Here is a 19648-nt window from a genome sequence, read left to right as displayed (position 1 = left end):
AGAGACCTTGAAAGAAGTTTCAGATCTTTCTCCGAGAACCTCTATAGATTCTTATGGTATGAATAATGAATGTGTGGTAATATTTTTCATAGAATGATGAAACACAGCATCCATATTCCTATGTTTACTTTTACTAGGTTGATTTCTACACTGTTATCCACTTTATCCCCTAGCCAAAAATATTGTTATGTAGGCTTGATAATATGAGAACTCCTTAATGAGGCTAAGAGGAGGAAAAAGGAAGGTAAAATAAAGTCAGTTTTTATTGTCTTTCTTATTTCAAATTCAATATGTCATTTTATTAATGACATTTTTGCTCACCAATATTGGATGTTTATTGAATTTGTGGAAGACTGGACTTCAGTGCACTTTAAAGTTTATAGATAACTCCATGTTGAAACTGAATTATAAATTAAATAATTTATGTTTTAACATAACAGCTAAAATGAATCAATGTCTCATGATTTAAATTCCATCTTTCTTTCATAACCATTCCTGTCTCTGTTACTCTTATGAATACTTATGAATTTATATTCGTCAAATCTTTTTGAAGCCATTCAGCTTTTTCTGTATCAAGTGAAGACTTCAATGACTCTGATAATTTTAACATACATTTTTTATCTAAGAACTCAAAAATATATCAGAGGTGATACCTCTTTGAGCAGTAGGTATGAATGTTCTTAAACTATGCTTGGAAACTTTAACATTAGTGATCCCTGAGAACATAGGTACCTAGAAAACAGTGCTGAATGGATTTCTCCTGAGGGATAAATCTGAGAGGTGAACAATCATTAGCAGAGAGAGAAAAGATGAAGGGCAAAGTCAATGATGGAAACATCATTTGTTTTAACACGTTCTAAGCATGAAATTTGCAACTTTGTGAGGTGTTTATAGAATCACAGGTGCATTCCAGGCCTTTAGCAAATGTGGCATTTTCTGAATCACAAAACACCATGAAGAGAGCTTTCTTTCTGCCACCGGTTAAATCTCTGATCCCAGTCACTTTGTGTAGTTGACTGAGATGCTGTACAAGAGTGTTCTTAATCTCTGGTTTTCAGTGAAGGAGAAAGCATGTATTTCTGTTCTGTCAAATGTGAAGGTATTGGAGAAAGGGAGAGTTTATTTCATAGGCTCCTAAGAATGGATCTGTGGTACCTAGTGGCCAGCAGTCAACCAAACTTTATAATTATCAGACAGGTTTGGCACTGCTGAAGGAGGTGCTCTATGCAGAGCTATGCAAGAGGGCAGATCGCCTTATCTCATAAAAGAGATGAGACAGGGTCAGAATTTATACATTTATGTACTATAAATATGATAAAGTCTTAGTCACTAAATTCTGGAACTTTATGATGAGAGCATGTATTTTATTTTATTTTTAAATTTTGTTTTGTTTACTTATTTTTTTTAAGTAGGCTTCACAGTGGACTTGGAACCCAACATGGGGCTTGAACTCATGACCCTGAGAGTAAAGACCTGAGCTGAGACCAAGAGTTGGGCACTCAACCCACTGAGGCATCCAGGGCGCCCCAAGGGCATGTCTTTTAAACTAGAGTGAAGCAAATATTGAATAATAGGAACTATGACTTCAGGTAGTAGGTAATTTTGTTACAGAATTTATTACCCAAGAAGCCACGAAACTTAAATGGCTTCAAAAAGATTTGAATGAATTTATGAATAATGATGGCATTCATGGCTATAAAGAGAAGCCAAGATTTAATCAAAGAACTGAAACACTAGAGTGATTCTTACATTCCAAAGCCATTGTTGAGCTGTTGTACTCTGTGACAGTATTATGAGTCCCCTTCCCTTAGTGAGACTATGTTAAAATGGCAAGCTAGGTGGAGAGCCCTTTGGCATCTCTTGTTGGCCCTTCTTGCTAAATATCAGAGGAACTGCCTTTTTCTCTCACACAAAACAATGGCTGTCTTTAGATAATTTGTTTCCTAAGTATTTACCAACAAGTTATTTTAAGAGAATGAGTAGCCTATCTTTGCTAAACCCTAGAGGTTGAGGAATTTCAAGTTAATTCCAGAAGCTAAAATAGGGAAAGAGCTCATCTGGAATCAAGGATCTGCATCAATGAGAAGGTTATCATGAAAGACTTTCCACTTATCAGGATTTCTCCTATGCCCTGAGTAAGAGCTAATGATGAAACTATTGATTCTGTCTACTGGTGTGATAAGGATGGGTGACTAATTTAAAAAGAATGTAAGCAGTTTAGTCCATTAGCTTTGAATTTAAAAGACAGAGGGGGGGAAAAGGTAACTTCTAGGTAGACCAGTTTAGTTGCTGAAGACTATGAGCCATTGCACAGAATGATTATATATAGTATATTATAGCAGGAAGCTGGGGACATTTGACCCTTAAATGAGTGACAATAGATGTTTGAATAAACGGCTTGCAGGATAAGATTTTAATCCCATTAAAAGTGAGCATTCTCAATCCAAAACTCTAATGAGAAAAAATTGTAAAGGTAATACACGCTCATGGTTAAAAAACAAACGGCATACAAATAGCACAGGAATATATACATCAAAAAATAGAGGACCTCTGCCACCAATTGTTTATGGTCTATACCCTAAATGGTAAAATAGCCAAGGAGGACTCATCATCAAAATATTTATACTCTAAAAGGAATGATAAATAGGTACAGAATTAACATATATAAGTCATATAAAGTAAGGTGGGAGTAAATATTGAAAAATAATTATAATAAAGTTATCTATGAGTTCCAAAGGAGCTATGATTATATTCAGTTGAGATGACAGAGACAGAGGAAAGTATTAGGAAAGAATTCAGTAAGAAAGTTAACATTGAAATTATCCTAAAAGTTTAACCAGATTTCTCAAGACAAGCTAGGAAAAAGAAGGACATGGATGGCAGAAGGAATAGTATGGGAGAAGATGAGGCAGTGAACCATGGCCAGGCATGTGTGGAGCATGAGGTGTGGTGAGTAGAGTAGAGTTACAAGGCTGGAGTGATTGTCTCGGACCTTACTGTGGAGAAATTTGGGTTCATGGGGTTGTCAGGTCAATCAAAATTTTTAATAAAGGGTGACACCCTCAACTCATTCCTGAGTTAATTTGTCAGTTGAGTGGACTAGGGTAGGTGCAAACAGGAATTCATTAGAGAGAAAATATCAAGCAGGCTATCCATGAACTAAGTGATGACAGCAGTGGAAATATATTTGGGAATTACTGCAACCTTTAGAGAGTAGGTGGAGAAGGAGAAGGATTCCTGTAAAGGTCACCACTGTCAGCAAGAGTCCAGCTCATCCTCATCTTGAAGCCAGGATGAAGCAATTGATTTCAGATTCGAATGTCCTGCATCCTTCTTCTCTTTCCATCACTTTATCTTGGTTACCCTCTAGGCTCAGCTCAGTCTTATCTTTCTCAATGAAGCCTTTTCCAGTATTTCAGGAGACTCTGCGTTTTTTACCTCATGAGCAAATACTGCCATGGTCAAATATTATATATAAATTAGCCAAGAGCTTCTTTACCTCTTACAGCTGTGAAAGCTACTTCTGTTGATTTGCTTGTCTGCCCCATGATTTTTCTCTGCATCACTTTTCTTTGGCTCTCTATTATTACAGAGAGGATATCTCTCTTTCGCTCTCTCTCCCCTTCCTAAACTACTCTTACATTTTTTTCCTACTATATAACTCTATCCCTCTGCCTTTCAATAGGTTTTTCTTATTGAATAAAGCTATCGTGAACACCATTGTTTTGTCTGCCAGCACTCCTCCCAACCTCAGTCCCCCAACATTATAGAGCAGAGTTTTGGCCCAAAATTCAGATATGGGAATGAGAGGGAGAAGCATTTCTCCTTGGATATCTAGGGTGTAAACTATAAAACTCAGAAGGCTGGGGCATCAGGTTTCCTGCTCTGTGCATTGGAGAACTAGGAGAAGCTTCCGGTCAGTGGAGAAATGTGAGACAGACATGAGAGGGGCCAAGATGGAATGCAGAAAGAATGTTCTACAAGTCAGCTGTGCCTGAAACCCATTCACATTCTGATTTTTCAGTTACACAAAACATCCGTCCCACAATGCTTACAACACATTTCCTTGTTTGTGACATTTTAAGTCAGAATTCTATCACTTGTAAGCCAAGTAATCCTAACAAATTTAATGAGCATAGGTTTTAATTTATCTATTTATTAATTGAGAGATTATATTCCTTTATATAGATGAGAGAATTGCTTTACTTAAAAATAAATGAAAATGGCATCCATAAATCAGAGAAAAATACTTCCTGGGGCTCCTGGGTGACTTAGTCTGATAAGTGTCCAACTCCTGATTTTGGCTAAGGTCATGATTTTAGGGTTGTGAGATCAAGCCTGATGTGAGACTCTATGTTGAGCATGAAGCCTGCTTGAGATTCTCTCTCTCTTTCTCCCTTTTCCCTCCATCCCTCGAAAAAAGAAATAAAAAGTCTATTTCTGTAAAATCACAAAAGTATAAAATCTCTACCTTTTTAAAATTAATTACTGCTTTTGAAAAAATAAATCTTCATTCAAGATGAACTAGGACATATTTACATGTAACTAGATTTTATGTGTGTATTTTTTAGTCATAATTATTCATGAAGATGGTAGCTTTTTCATAGGAAAAAGTAATTAATTCTGAGTTGAGATACTGACTACCGTCAACAGTAACATGAGGGAAAATCATACCAATTAGAAGCAGCTTTAATTGAATTATTGTAGCAGAAAACAGTTTGGGTTGCAAATTTTAATCTCATTATTCTTATTTAACCTTCATTAGAGGCTGACTCTGCTTTCTCGCTGTCACCACTGAATTCATAAGTGAAAATCATATTCTTCTTTAGCAAAGCTTCTTGGAGGAGGAAGAATTATAGGCAAGTTTAAATTATGTAATTCCTGCCACCACCTAGTTGTCTAAGATATCAGAGAACCACTTGACTCATCGTTTCTTCTCATAGCTAGCACTTAAAATGATGGTGGCACACAATAATTTGAAAGTATGTGCACACAGCCAAAAATCCATTCAATATGCCCATTCAAGCTCTCATTTATGTTTCCAAATGCCTGTGCTTAATGGTGGATTACAATAAGTAGTTGGAAAACTTCCTTTGAGATTTTGATTGATTCATTTCTCTTTCAGAACTACAGAGTATGAAATGTTTTAACTTTTTTTCATAAAAATATTTCGCCTACAGTCAGGGTGTCTCTGTAAAGCTGTTGGCTGATTGAAATCAATTGTACTGATATTATCATAAAGTGATGCAAATATAGCTACAAGTAAATTTAATTAAACTCCCTTCATTGTTTAGAACATTACAAAACTAGAAAGGTTTTAAGGCAGTAATTTTTGTTTTCATAGGGATGTGGGAGTCTCCTGTCTGGCAGGCCCCTTTTGACTAATTAGTAGTACTCCTCAAAGATGTACCTGCGTAATCTTGCTTTCTCTTTCATTCTACCAAGCGTGAGGGTGGGCACTGTTTAGCCTGAGAAATATTTGAAATACATCACAAGCATTGAAATGACATCTCAACTATTCCAGAGAAAAGGCTAATTATGAGATCTTGGAAAAAGAGCAGTGTGTTGAAAGCAGCGCCTTTCATCTCAAGAGCTTATGCCTGACAGTGAACTTGAGTGTCACATCTACAAGTAGGAAGACAGCCTCAACAGCCTCTGATTTACCCTCATGTTTTGAAGGGAGACATTCCTCTAATAAACAAGCTAAAGAATCCCTGCATGAAATGAAACAAAAATAATAATATTTTAGCTTATTAATATTAAGCTTTTCTGTTCTAGTATTTCTGACTCAGCCTATTTTTTCCAACAAATGTTGGATAAAAGGTAAAAAGTAAACAAATAAAAAAACATGTTCAATATCTCAAGATGAAATCTTGAAACAATTTAACTTGTACTTTTGCTTTGGGTTTCAGAAAAATCCAACATGTGCTATAAACAAAGATTTAATGCTTCTCTCCCCTCCTTTATTTGGTGAGCCCTCCTTTATGGGCCAGACAGTTTATGTATTAGTAATGCAAAAATGAGTAAGATGAGATTTCTTTTTTCAAGAAGTTCACATCTGAGGGAGAACAGACAGTTATAATAATGAAAATGTGAGGGTTTTGTAATAGAGGTATAAAAAAGTTTTGAACAAGTTGAGGCATAAATATTCACAAAAGTACTTTGCAAGAGACAATTATTTTACTCTTTACACACATAGAAGATTAGTTTGTATACAGGAAAGATTACTTTTGCAAAGAGTATGCAATCTCGATTCAATTTTTTGACTTCAAGAGTCAAATTCATCAAGAAAATATGACAGCAGAGACATTTTCACTTTGTCAAAATGAATGCGATCTCATTTCTCCTTTTCTTCTAAATACTATTTTCCCATAGTTTACATAGTCTTTGCTTACATGCAAAAATATTCTTCTTGACAGTCCCCTATCTTTTGAGGGGTAACACAAACCCAGTCTTCTTCTTTTTTTTTTTTAAGATTTTATTTATTTATTTGAGAGAGAGAAAGAGAACAGGTAGGATAAATGGCAGAGGGAGAGGGAGAAGCATGCTCCTTGCTGAGCAGGGAGCCTAACTGACTTGGGGCTCTATCCCAGGACCCTGGGATCATGACCTGAGCTAAAGGCAGAACTTAACCAATTGAGCTGCTCAGGAGCCCCAACAAACCCAGTCTTCTATAAGAAATCTAAAACAGAGCTTGTCCATAGGTATCTTTTTCTACTTCGTGATTCACAATAGGTTGCTTCTAATAAATATTTGGCATTTAGCTACAACTGTCTTGGCTAGCTGACTAGTCAATAAAAGAAAAAGGGCATGTGGCTTCCTAGTACAGTGATGAGGGAAGAAACATATTGATGAAGTTGAAGATGATGATGATGATTATAATGATAAATTATGGATAAACCTTTATTTAGCATTGTTTCATTAATCCTCACCCCAGATAAGATGTATAATGCTATTATCTCCATGTTACAGATGAGAAAACTGAGTCTCAGAATTTTAAAGTAACTTACCTGTTCATATAATTTGCAGGTAACACAACCAGAATTCAAACTTAGATTTGTGTGGCCTCAGTGGTGTTCTTAATCATGTTGTTATTTGCATTGATGTTTATTAAAATAATGCTGACAGTTGGAAGCAATTTGTAAAAGATCCTGATCAATTTAATGAACTCATCTATTTGTCTCTGATAGGGAACTGGCTCTTTGACTTAAGTGAGGAGATTTGCCCAGTTCTGATTATTTCCAGATTTCAGTAATTTTATAGCTAGAAGAAATCTTACTGATCAGATCCCTCCAACTTCTTATTTGAAGGGTGAAGAAGACTCAGAGCGAGCCTCAGTGACCAGGCATGCCCAGCTGTCCTGTCCATAGCTCAGCATTCTGTCATCCTGTGCTGAAATCTTCCTCACCCTAGAAATAGGCTTATGAGATTGAAAACAGTCTAGCCCTTTACAACTCAATGGCACCTTCATGAAGATGACAGATGATAGCTTGATCAATCAATAGATGTGTTTATGTCTAAATATCTTCTTTGGGAATGTTTGAGATATCTGAGTCCTTTGGCCTTAAATTTAAATTGTCCCAAAGAGGGACACCTGGGTGGCTCAGCAGTTGAGCATCTTCCTTCAGCTCAGGGGGTGATCCTGGAGTACCAGGATCGAGTCGAGTCCCACATCAGGTTCCCATTATGGAGCTGCTTTTCTCCTGCCTATGTCTCTGCCTCTCTCTCTGTGTGTCTCATGAATAAATAAATAAAATCTTTTAAAAAATAAATTGTCCCAAAGAGTTTTAGTATTTATTGGTGTTACTTTGTACAGTGTCTCATCCCTCTTGTTGCCCAGCTTGCTCTATTAGTTTGTCTGCTTTTAATGCTCTCTCACTTGATTTGCTATTGCAAATAGTGGGAAAGCAGATGACCACGTGTTAAAACCATGCTTAAGATAAAAATAAATAGACTCCAAGTGAATTGTAAGGAGGCTTTATTAAATAAGATGGATTTTAAAAATTTATTAATTTACATTTTTTAAGGATTTATTTATTTATTTGAGAGAGAGAAAGAGCAAGTGGGAGAGGCAGAGGCAGAGGAAGAAAGAGTCCCAAGCAAGCTCTGAGCTGACTGCGTAGTCCAACGCAGGGCTCAGTCTCACAACCATGAGATCACACCCTGTGCCAAAACCGAGAGTTGAACACTTAACCAACTGTGCCTCTCAGGCACCCCAAGGATGTGTTTTTATATTTAAACTTTGGGACCATTTCAGCTTTTAGAAACTAGATTGTTTTTGTCTTGGTCTTTGCTTTTGTTGTTGTTGTTGTTTTCTTTGTCTGTTGCCCATTCTAGACCATGGTAAGATTCATGAATAAATCATATCTGCATAAAGATAAAAATACCTGAATACATTTTAATGACCACATTTTCAGTTTAGAACACAAATCCTCTTTCACATGGAGTTTTTTTTCTATTGTGGAAATTATGGCTCAGAACGATTGAAACTTTTAAAATACAACCACAGAGCTCACTTTCAGTTCCCAGATTCCTAACCTCATTCCTTTGGGAATCCAATAAACTGAGAGGCAGTATGACTTTGCAGAGAAAATACCTCTCTTCTCATAGCAACCAACCTTAATTGAGTTCCAACCAGCGGAGATTGTTGCCACATCCTGGGGTGTGCAGTTAGTAAGGGAGTCAGAGAGTATTCCCTCTCTGTCTAATATGACTTGGTTTAAACTGTTAAACTCATAATCCAAGTATTTACAAGCTGCCAGTTGACAAGGTGAAGCAGCTTTTTCTTCATTCCTGGACACTGTGACAGGTGAATGAATGAAAGGCAAACAGTAACAAAACACAACATCAGAAAAGTTTAACTATTTTCATATTTCTATACTTAGAGAAGATGTGTTTATTACATGAAAAGATTTAGCTATTAGTGGGATCTTTGGAGGGCCAATAGAAAAAAAAATCCCTTCATTTTCTGAATTCCGAACTAGTTGAGAATCACAACCAAAGCCTAAGGCAGAAAGGCATCATAATATCTCCTGTATTTGCTGATGTATTATTGAAGAATATTTGCACACACATAAACTTTAAACCTGAAACTCAATCCTGACCAGTTGTACTCACTCACTAGGACAGGTTTCTCACACCAGCAGAGTTGGATGTAGCCTTCCCCATGAAAGGGGGATGGGCCCACAACAAATTTCTCATCCTAACTCTTTCACCTGGTAAGTCAACCCAGTTTCCCTGGAGTGGCAGGTGTGAGGGGCAGAAAGAGGCAGGAGAGTGAGACAGTGGTGCTTCCTCCACATAAAAAACAAAATCAAACAAAACAAAAACAAAAAACAACAAACCAAAAAAAAAAAAAAAAAGAAAAAGAAAAAAATAACCCTGAGGAATGGGGAATAAATATCCCTAAACATTGGGGGTGTATGTGGACATTTGTAGTGCAAGGCTTATTGTCTATGTACAGTGTTTTATATATGTTGTATCATTTTTTTATTTTATTTTTTATGTTTTATCATTTAATCTTAAAATACATTATCTCCCACCCAGGCCCAACTCCACCCTATGAACATTGTGAAGGAGTTACTATAAATATTATTAACACCACTTAAAGGTGAGAAAGTGGACTTAGAGAGGATGCTCACCTTGCTCAAAAGTGAACATGAATGGTCACAAGAAAAGCCAAGTCTCATGCAGACCTATCTGACTCAGAAACCCATTCTTCCACATCTCCAGTTTCTTGTGAGCAGTTTCTTATGTTAATACATCTGGAAACACTTATCCAGGCAAATAAGAATTCTTAGTTGAAAATCCTTGTAAAGCTGTGTTGTTGGGAATTTGGTAATTCACCAATATAAAGTTTAGACTGTGATTTTAACTTTTTTTTTTTACATAATTTTAAACTTACAGAAAAGATGCAAAATGGTTCAGAGAGTTTCCAGATGCCCTTTACATAGCTTCTTGTAATGTAAACATCTTATAGAATCCTAGCAAAATTACCAAAAACAGAAGATTGATAGTGGTACAACACTATTAGATAAATGACAAACGTTACTCAAATTTTACATTGTTTTCAATATTGACTCTGACATCTTTTGAGGACAGTAACTGTATTCTATTCATTTTCATATCCACAGTGCCCATTGGTAAGTCTGCTCTAGAGTCGGTGATCCATAGCTGTTTGTGGAATGAGTGAATGGATGTCAATGAATGAATGGTTGTTGAGCTCCGTAATACAACTTCTATGTATTTGTGTGTATTAGGCTTGCCACAGATATAGAAACACACAGGGATTATGATCTGAATAAATGTTAGATCTAAATTCCACAATAGGCTTTGTAAAGTATGGTTCTTTAAAACTGTGAAAACTTTTCAAAAGCAAAAGAGAGTGTACTAACTGGATTGAAACAGATACAGCAGAATTTACTAAATGGGCAGAAAGCTACAGTACTACATTCATTTTATGTGTGTGTGTGTGTGTGTGTGCGCGTGCATGTGTGTATTTCATATCACATTTCAGTAAATGCCCAGGCAAAAGAAGCAGCAGTTGCTAGCAGTGGGTCCTGCATTTCTAGGCAGGTAAAAGGATTTTGCATTGAACCAAATCATAGAAACTCTCTTTCTGGAAGACGAAATCTACAGAGATGCTTTTAAGGCTTCTATTTTCTTCCTCACTGAGTTCCACAGAGATAACATTGACAAAAGTGAGAGTTTTGCTATGACAGTGAAGCTGACAGCTTCAAAAATAAACACTCTTTTATCTCAACCTTTGTAACCAAAGAATATGAAACCAGGAGAGAGGTAATATTCAAAGCACAGAATTCCTTCTAGTAGCTTAATGGACCTTAAAATGGCCACTTTTCATACTCTTTTCTCTGTCTTATTTTAACCAAACTAAAAATATTAATGTGACAAAGTATAGGAAGGCAAAGATATGGCATTGTACTTAGTTGGGCAAGACTGGTATAAAAAGTTATTATGAAAACTGATTTTTCTCAGAAAGTTCAACTTTTAAAAGATTTTAATTATTTTATTATTGTTATTTAGATGGAAGACGTCATAGCTCGCATGCAAGATGAAAAAAATGGAATTCCTATTCGTACTGTCAAAAGCTTTCTTTCCAAGATACCTAGCGTCTTCTCTGGTAAGTGTGCATTCAGTGCAGCACTGTTTTCTCTAGCACCTTTGACATAACTATTTAAAATCAATTCTAGCCACTCAGTATTGAAACTTTCTAATTATTCAGTAACTCCTTGTGAAATAACCCATACCATGTTCAACATCATGTTGGACCCTTGGAGTAATAGCAAAACAAAACAAACAAAAATCATGACTTGACTTTACTCTGGGTCAGTTGGAGAGACATTATGAACAAATGTGAAATAACAGAAGATGATATTAAAGGTGGATGAAATAATGTGGTATAGATAATATAGAAAAATTAGGAGGATAAGGGATGCCTGGGTGGCTCAGTGGGTTAAGTGTCTGACTGTTGGTCTCAGTTTTGGTCTTGATCTCTGGATCATGTGTTTAAGCCCTTCTTTGGGCTCCATGCTAGGCAATGAAGCCTACTTAAAAAAAAAAAAAAAAGGATGAAAAAAATCAGTCAGGAAGGGGTTCCTGAACAACAGTGGTGAGCCCAATTTGAAAAGTGAAAAGTCAAAAAAAAATAATAAAATTTAAAAAAAGAAAAGTGAAAAGTCATATCAGCTTCAAGACCACCAACTGTATAGAACTGGAGGTGACCAGGGTGAGAATATGTAGACATAGAAGTGTGCAGAGAAGCTGTAGAGATGGAAAAGAAAGACGTGGGTCAGGATGAGAGTCTTTGAAAGCCAACCCAAGAATCTAATTCTGATGCATGGAAAATGTGGAGATGTGTCATGCTCTCACAGAGCACGTTATGATGAAGGTGCTTGGGGGAAATTGGTGTTGAGTGAGGGCTGTTGTCACCATGGTAGGTCCAAGGTCTGTGTAGGAATAGTTCAGGTACCAACGTTCCATTATCTGAGGAGTGAAGGAATACAGAGGAAGAAACATGAGCATCTGTTAAATAACTAGACATATAGGCTATAAGAGGACATGACCCAATATTGTTTGGTTTTGTTTTTTAATTGGATGACTGTGAGACTGAGGGATCATTAGTAGAAATAAGGAAACTCCATAGTTTGATTGGAAGTGACTGGAGAAACTCTAGAGAAAATGGTAGTGATGAGTTAGAAATCTGTGCTCTGGCTCCACAAGGCTGGGGATGCCCAAGCTGTGGGACATAGGCATGCTGGGCCCAGGCTAGCATGGCTTGGAGAAGAAGCAGAATCAGACCAGAGCCCTCAGATCTGGTGAGTCAGCAGGGTAAGGAGGCTGGACTGAGCCTGTGGAGGAGATGCATGATGGGGTTCCTGAATGAGGGAGGGTTCTGTGGTGCTTCCTTGTGGACAAGGGTTGAAGGAAGCACAGTGGCCAACAGGTCTTCAGCCTTGGTGAGAGGTAGAAATTAGGACCAGAATACAAAGAGGCAGGCCCAGATGTTGGTGTTTAGTGGCTGCATTACTCTTTGATGAAAGGGAGAGAGAACAAGGACCAGGCAAAAGCTGCAGTAGGAAGACATTAGCTCTCACAAAATATGCCCTCTTTTTCCTATTACTGCCTTTCATGCCCATTTTGCTCCAGTTTCCGGCTCTTCTTTGATGATAGCCTGTATTTTCTCACATCTGGGGCTTTACTCCATCTCTTACACCCTCTCACTGACTCACTTCCTGACTTGAAGGTCATTCTGACTATGAAATTCTGTCCATTCCTTAACAGATAGTTCAGAGAACTCTTTTGAGAAAACTATCCTGAGCCTTCATTCTCTGTGCTCTCACAAAAACTTGTTTTTGCTTCTCTTATAGCAGTTATTATGCTCTATTTTGTGCTACATTTTTGTATAATGCCCTATATCCCCTAGGAAATATTAAGCTCCTTAGAGTCAGCAACTTAGAGAGTTAACTTTGTATCTAAACACAAATATGAAAATCAGTCATATTTTAATGACCAGTGAGAGAACTTACCTCCTTAAATACTCTAATGCAGAAGTTGCAAACTTAAATGCAATCAGAATCCAGACATATAAATGCTGTGAGTTACCCACCCATCTTCCTGGGAACTGTGGTCAGGTCAATAGTGCATGGCCTGTGTGAAGGCATGGCAGTTCAGGAGTTCTTAATGACAATATCCATAAACAAAAATGACTGAGCAAAAAAAGTTTTGCTCATCAGATTAAGCTGGGCTGCAAGTTTGAGTTATCTGCTCTCATGGTAAATCTAAATTTTTTGGTTGAGTTCTTCAAGCAGCAATACCTCATACAATTCCAATACGGTATCATAATTTTCTACAGTTCTGATTTAGCATCCTACTGGAAGAGTGCTTAATTGACAATATTAAGATCTTAAATAAAAGGTAAGATTGGACACGTAGATGCAGAATGAACCATGAAGTGCCTGAGGCTTATTTTAATGTTGATTAACATAAGACAACAATGGTAGTTATTTTTTTTAAGATTTTTTTAAATTTATTTATGATAGTCACAGAGAGAGAGAGAGAGAGAAAGGCAGAGACACAGGCAGAGGGAGAAGCAGGCTCCATGCACCGGGAGCCCGATGTGGGATTCGATCCCTGGTCTCCAGGATCGCGCCCTGGGCCAAAGGCAGGCACCAAACCGCTGCGCCACCCAGGGATCCCGGTAGTTATTACATAAAGAGAATATCCATGACATTTTCATATTAATGTATTTAGTTTCTAATTACCATTGTGTGTTTCCTAGAAAGTTTTTAGGAGGTCTCTGTGTCACAGGTTTAATTACCTGTTTTGCTGTAGATTTAATTGACATAATAGTATTGTGTCTAGTATTTACCAACCTCTTTGTTGTAATATCACCAAATTATAATGGTCTGAAGCCCCATCTACTTTGCTAGCAGATTTTGATCTTCTGTAGTGATTTTCTTCTCCTGATATTTCTTATAATTATTTGGGATTAATCCTTCTGTTCTTTTGTGATCCCACTTGCCACCTGCTGCTTGATCTTCTGCCTCTCTCTGCCTCTCCTTTCTCTCTCTAGGCATGCTTCATGTTCTACTGCAGAGCTCCAAAAGAAACAATCATCTGCTAACTTCACTGCCCTTAGCAGAATCAGAAATCAATTGTGATGAATGAGTGATGTCATGTGTGAGAGGAGGGTGATGTGATTCTCAGGAGTCTGTCTTGTTGTGGGCTGTTCTACAGGGGAGAAGAGTCTCAAGTATTGTGAGTCCAGCTCTTTCAGGTTACCCACTAAAACTCCCTAAAGTCTTGATGCTCAAAACATGGTCCATGGACCAATAGAATCAGCATTATCTGGAAATTTATTAGTATAAGCCTACCCCAGATCTGCTAAATCAGAACCTCAATTTTAACACTAAAGCTTAAGAAATACTGCCATAAGCAGGGCAGCAAGGCCAGACTGGGTTCCAGACCAACACCTGTATTTTACCCAGAGCGTCAGGTACAGTGGCCAACTGGCTTATGCAGATTTTTCTAGAGCTTCAAGGGCTCTGATTATTCTAATTGTTGTTTTTAAGATTTTATTTATTCAGGAGAGACAGAGAGAGAGAGGCAGAGACATAGGCAGACAGAGAAGCAGGCTCCCTCTGGGGAGCCTAATGCAGGACTTGATCCCAGGACCCCAGGATCACATCCTGAGCCGAAGGCAGACTCTCAACCACTGAGCCACCCAGGCATCCCTTATTATTGTTGTTTCTTTTTAAATTTTCTTTCATCTCACCTCAATCAAATCCATCCCAATCCATTCAATGGTTTTTTTTTGTTGTTGTTTTATTTTTGGTTTTGTTTTGATTGTTTTGTTCATGGAAAGGAGAAGGGATTAGGAAGAAGAATCTAGTTATTTTATTCTCTACCTAAGAACTTCCTCAGCATCTAAGATTGATGAATGTTAACAGCCATCTGGAGGGATGGGCACTATCCAGTGACACCTGGAAGGACCTATGCATAATATATATGTAAGGGTAGCCAAGCAGTTCCCCCACCTGCCTCTGGTGAGAACAGCTATATTGTGAAAGTGATAATGCAATCCTGTCCTCTCCCACTATCTAAGATCCAGATCCAGAGTCATGTCAAAGAATATCATTACACAGATAATATAAATGTGATTTGGGCTTTCGGGTTCTTGTTTCACAGCTTTCCCCCTCCTGATAAATGTTTTTCCTTCAGCTAAACATCCAAGCCTTTTTCTAACTATTTAGGTTTTATGACTGTTAATTTCGGCCTTCTGGTTTCTGAGGTACCAAGATCAGAGGAAAAGTCTTTGGATGAATCCTCCATGCTGATCCTTGAGCCGTGGGGTAGGAAATATCTTTGGGTGGATCCAGTCACATTGCTTCTCACAAAATTACTTTCTCACCTGCAGAAGTAACTCAGGCAGTTCTGATTGTTCTGATTGTGGTATGTGACTGGACCCCTCCAGTTTAGCTCTGGCTCAGCTCCCCAGAGCCTGGCCTATCAGTTCTCTTTCCTGGGACTCTTTCTGTTGACTTTCCCAAACTTCAGTTCATTTGTGTGTGTGTCTGGCACTGAGATGATGTAAAGTTGCAGGCTGGATAATGGGCATGGGCATGGGCATTTGCAGAGAAAAGCAAAGCAAGCCTGTCTGCAGATTGAGAGCAACGGAACAGAAGGAGAAAAGAAGCAGAGGACATGAGGCAGAAAGTCCTGGCTTCTGGTTGGCTTTGCAGCCCTTGCCCAGTCTCCTGGGAGACAATGTTGCAGTCATACACCTCCTTTGGGGGTGCACATCTCCCCCAGCACACACACACAGTAAAACTTCTACCTTTTGTTTAGCTGTGTTCTCTTTCCTCTTCTGTTTCAGACTTTTCCCGCATTTGAAACAGATTCAGTGGGGGAGGTTCTTAGAATGCAAATTTCCAAACTCTAACTGGAGATATTTAGGACTGAGATGTAACCAGGGAATCAGTATTTCTTAGCTAAAAAATATGTATTTATAGGATTGACGTCTTCTAGTCTTGAAGGCCTGATAACCTTATTTTTCTTTAGGATTTTTATTTCAGTTCAGCAAATAGTGATCAAATACCTGCTGTTTTATCTACTATACTGGGTTTTGAAGGCTAATATTTTAATATTAGTGGGAAAGAGACATATTGTATATATGTTGGTGCTCAAGATTCAACTAAGTACAATCAACTAAGGTGAGTTCTCTTCACAAGGGTTTAGAAAGTCAGTTGTGGGAGCATAATTGTTTAAATGCCTTTACTATATAATTGGATCTTCAATCAAGAATGCTAATTACATGTCCTTACCTGCCAAAAGAAATAACTTTATGATGTTTGAGCATAATGATAAGCCTTTAAAGTAGGCAGGGAAATGATTATTTACATACTACTTTGTTAACTTTTGCAAATGTAAATCAAAGATATTTACCTCATGTTCATCAAATTGCTTATGAGAGGAACCATGGCATATGCTTCTTTGATCATAAATACTAAGAATATTTTTTCTTTGAAGATAAACTTGGCTTTTCCTTTTATAAAACAATAAGTAATGTATAAACTGTATTTTCCTTTTCCTGTTTTCTCTAGTTTCTAGGAAGTTCATTTGCTAAATATAACATTTTATTGGTACTTTCTCACCTTACTCCTCACTGATGTATTATCTTCTTTTTCCTTCCAATTGTTTTGTTTTGTTTTTTTTTTTTTTTGGCTTTTATTGCTGTTGTTTTAATCTGGTGTGTGTGTGTGTGTGTGTGTGTGTGAGAGAGAGAGAGAGAGAGAGAGAGAGAAATGGAGAGAATGGGAGGGATTAACATTGTAAATTGCTTCAAGTCATGTTTTGAAGGTAGATAAGGAATAAATACAGAAGTATCTGAGGAGTGGGATTTTCCCTAAATGAATCTCAGAAGCCTTATTCCTATGAGGTAACTATTGCTCTAGAATTCATATCCTGTAACTTACAATATTTATTCATCTCTTGCCTAAAATTCTTTGGTAAAGCAAACTATGACACTCATATCAGCCACAAATCCTTTGTATTTAAACTCTGAGTAGAAGCAAAATATAGATCCAAATCCAAATGGAGCACGAGTTTGTGGATAAGAGGAAATGATTAATTTTACATTTTTCATGACATTTGGTTCATCTTTGATAGTATTTTACTACTATATCATTCACCTTGGCTATATGCATATTTGAATGAATTAAAACTGACAGTGTAGTTTTCAGTTGCTTAAGAACAAGATGTTGGGATAGGGCTTTTTTGGTGTTTTATTTCTGGAAAATTATATCACAATAATATGGAAAAGTTTTTGGATGTAAATTTTCTGATGATTCACAATCATGGACACTTGTAGAATTTAGGAGTCTAATAAACATAAGGTAAATAGAGTGTAAGTCCTGATGAAATAAATGTTTCAGTAGTTAATGTTTTAAAAGTTTGAGTCAAACATTGGGATTTTGTTTTTAATAGTAATAGTTTTATAAGTGTTATTTTGATTCTCTATATTAAAATGTCAGCTACTTATATATTATATATAACTACAATAACAATTAGTTTTATATTAGATAATTATGTATTATATATTACATTTTATATGTTATTTTTATATTACATATCATGTATATAATGGAGAAAAACATTTCTTTCTACTTTAGAGGAAAATATTAGTAATTTAAGAGCCTCCTATATGGTTAGTGGCTTTTAGTATATTAGTTTTATTCCTTATAGCACTTCAAAGTAATTATTGTTTATCTCTATTTTTTTGTTTGTTTGTTTGTTTATCTCTATTTCATAGGGAAGGGAATGGGAGGGGTCAGAGAGTTCAACTTTTTAGCCCAATTTTGCACAGCTTATTGGTATTCAAACCAAGATCAGCTCAATTCAGTGCTTCTGTTTTGCTAGCACTCTGGATTGTTCCCATGAGTTCTGTCCTTTGCTGGAGCCTGTGTCTTTTCATCATGATGAATGAACACATATCAGAATCTGTAGAATTATAAGTACTGGAGACCCTTACATTTATCTCCCAACATGTCCTCATTCCAAGTAAAAACTAGAGTGTTTGACAAAAAGACCTGGCTTTTGTTTTACCTCTCTGATGACTTCATAACCTGGGGAAAGTGGCCATGGTTTCTTTTCCTCTAAAATAGAGAGATTATGCATAATGATATCCAAGTTTCCCTTCCATATACACTCTGTGATTCAGAGAAACCAGAGTGTGTTTTGGGGTGGGGAGGGGAATACAACAGATTAGACTATTCATGACATAGCTAGAATGACAAAGCATTTATGGAAATCTTACCATAATTTCTCCCTCATCAATGCCTCCATGCCCATAGATTTAATTATAAACTTTATGCAAATGTGTATATTCCTCTAGTGTAGATCTTTTGTTGGAACTTCAGTATATTCAACTCCTTATGCCACAGATGTCCCAAAGAATCCTCAAACTCAATATGTCAAACAAATTCACTTCTCTTTCTCAGCCCCTTCCCTGTGCTCTGTATCAGGAAAGAAGGCATATGGCAGAAAGTACTGGAGTTACCTTGGAGTCACCCTGACCTCTCTTTTATATAGCCCTTTCTTTTCATAACTGTTACATCAACAAGTCTTGTCAAATTTTTCTTCTAAGCAGCCATCAAATCTATTAGCTTTTTGCCATCTGCTCTTGCATTGCTGGAGTCCACTGTATAACCTATGCTCACCTGAATTATCAGCTTGATTCCTAACTGGTCTCTATGTCTACTCTGCATCTTATACTTTCTTTTTCTTTGAATAAGGTTCCTGACTGTGGCATTGTGCATCCCCTGCCTGCCTGTCAGACCTCATTTTACAGAGAACTCTCTCTTACTTCTTTGGTTGTGGCTACAGGGGCCACTTTCATCTCTTATACTTCATCATGCTCTCTCTTGCTCTGGGGGCTTTCCACTGTTAAGCTTTTTCCTCTGTTTTTTGGAATGCTTCTTCCCTTTCCCTGTTTGGTCAGTGTAGACCTACTCATCTTAGGTCCAGGCCAGTTTCCTTTCTTATGTATTCTCATAACATGACATTACTTTATTTTGGAGTACTTTATTCCAACTTATAAACTCATTAATGGTAGTATTTGATTAATGTCTATCTTCTAGACATTTACAGTACTACATGTAAACTACAAGAAGGTTCCATATACTCAGTTTTGTACCCCTGCACCAAAAACAATTTCTAACATAGGAGATGTTAATTAAATATTTGTTTTTTTAAATTAAATATTTGTTAAGTGAGTAACTAATGTTTGTAATTTTAAATTTTTTAAAATTATTTATTTATGATAGTCATACAGAGAGAGAGAGAGAGGCAGAGACAAGGCAGAGACATAGGCAGAGGGAGAAGCAGGCCCCATGCACCGGGAGCCCGACGTGGGATTCGATCCCGGGTCTCCAGGATCGTGCCCTGGGCCAAAGGCAGGCGCCAAACCGCTGCGCCACCCAGGGATCCCATGCTTGTAATTTTAGAGGAAATATTGGCATTCATATAGATTGTAAAAGTAGTTACACTATTGTGTGGCTTTATCAACATACATAAATTATTTGGATTAAAAAAAGCTTTTGTCAATGTTTTTGGCCTTGAAATTGTGTAA

The 19648-nt window shown here is 37.1% G+C and overlaps 1 protein-coding gene across 4 annotated transcripts in view; it reads left to right on the top strand.

The window, feature by feature from the left end:
* Positions 1-19648, top strand: part of RGS7 (regulator of G protein signaling 7) — a 502122-nt gene that overhangs the window by 223442 nt on the left and 259032 nt on the right. For all 4 annotated transcript variants that reach the window (XM_055324554.1, XM_055324556.1, XM_055324553.1 and 1 more), the window contains one exon: positions 11044-11140. In XM_055324554.1, coding sequence (XP_055180529.1) covers positions 11044-11140 — 97 coding nt within the window. The remainder of the gene's footprint in view (positions 1-11043; positions 11141-19648) is intronic.

Source organism: Nyctereutes procyonoides, unplaced genomic scaffold, assembly GCF_905146905.1.
Source record: "Nyctereutes procyonoides isolate TBG_1078 unplaced genomic scaffold, NYPRO_anot_genome, whole genome shotgun sequence".
NCBI classification, from domain to species: domain Eukaryota; kingdom Metazoa; phylum Chordata; class Mammalia; order Carnivora; family Canidae; genus Nyctereutes; species Nyctereutes procyonoides.
This window is presented reverse-complemented; position numbering and strand designations above follow the sequence as displayed.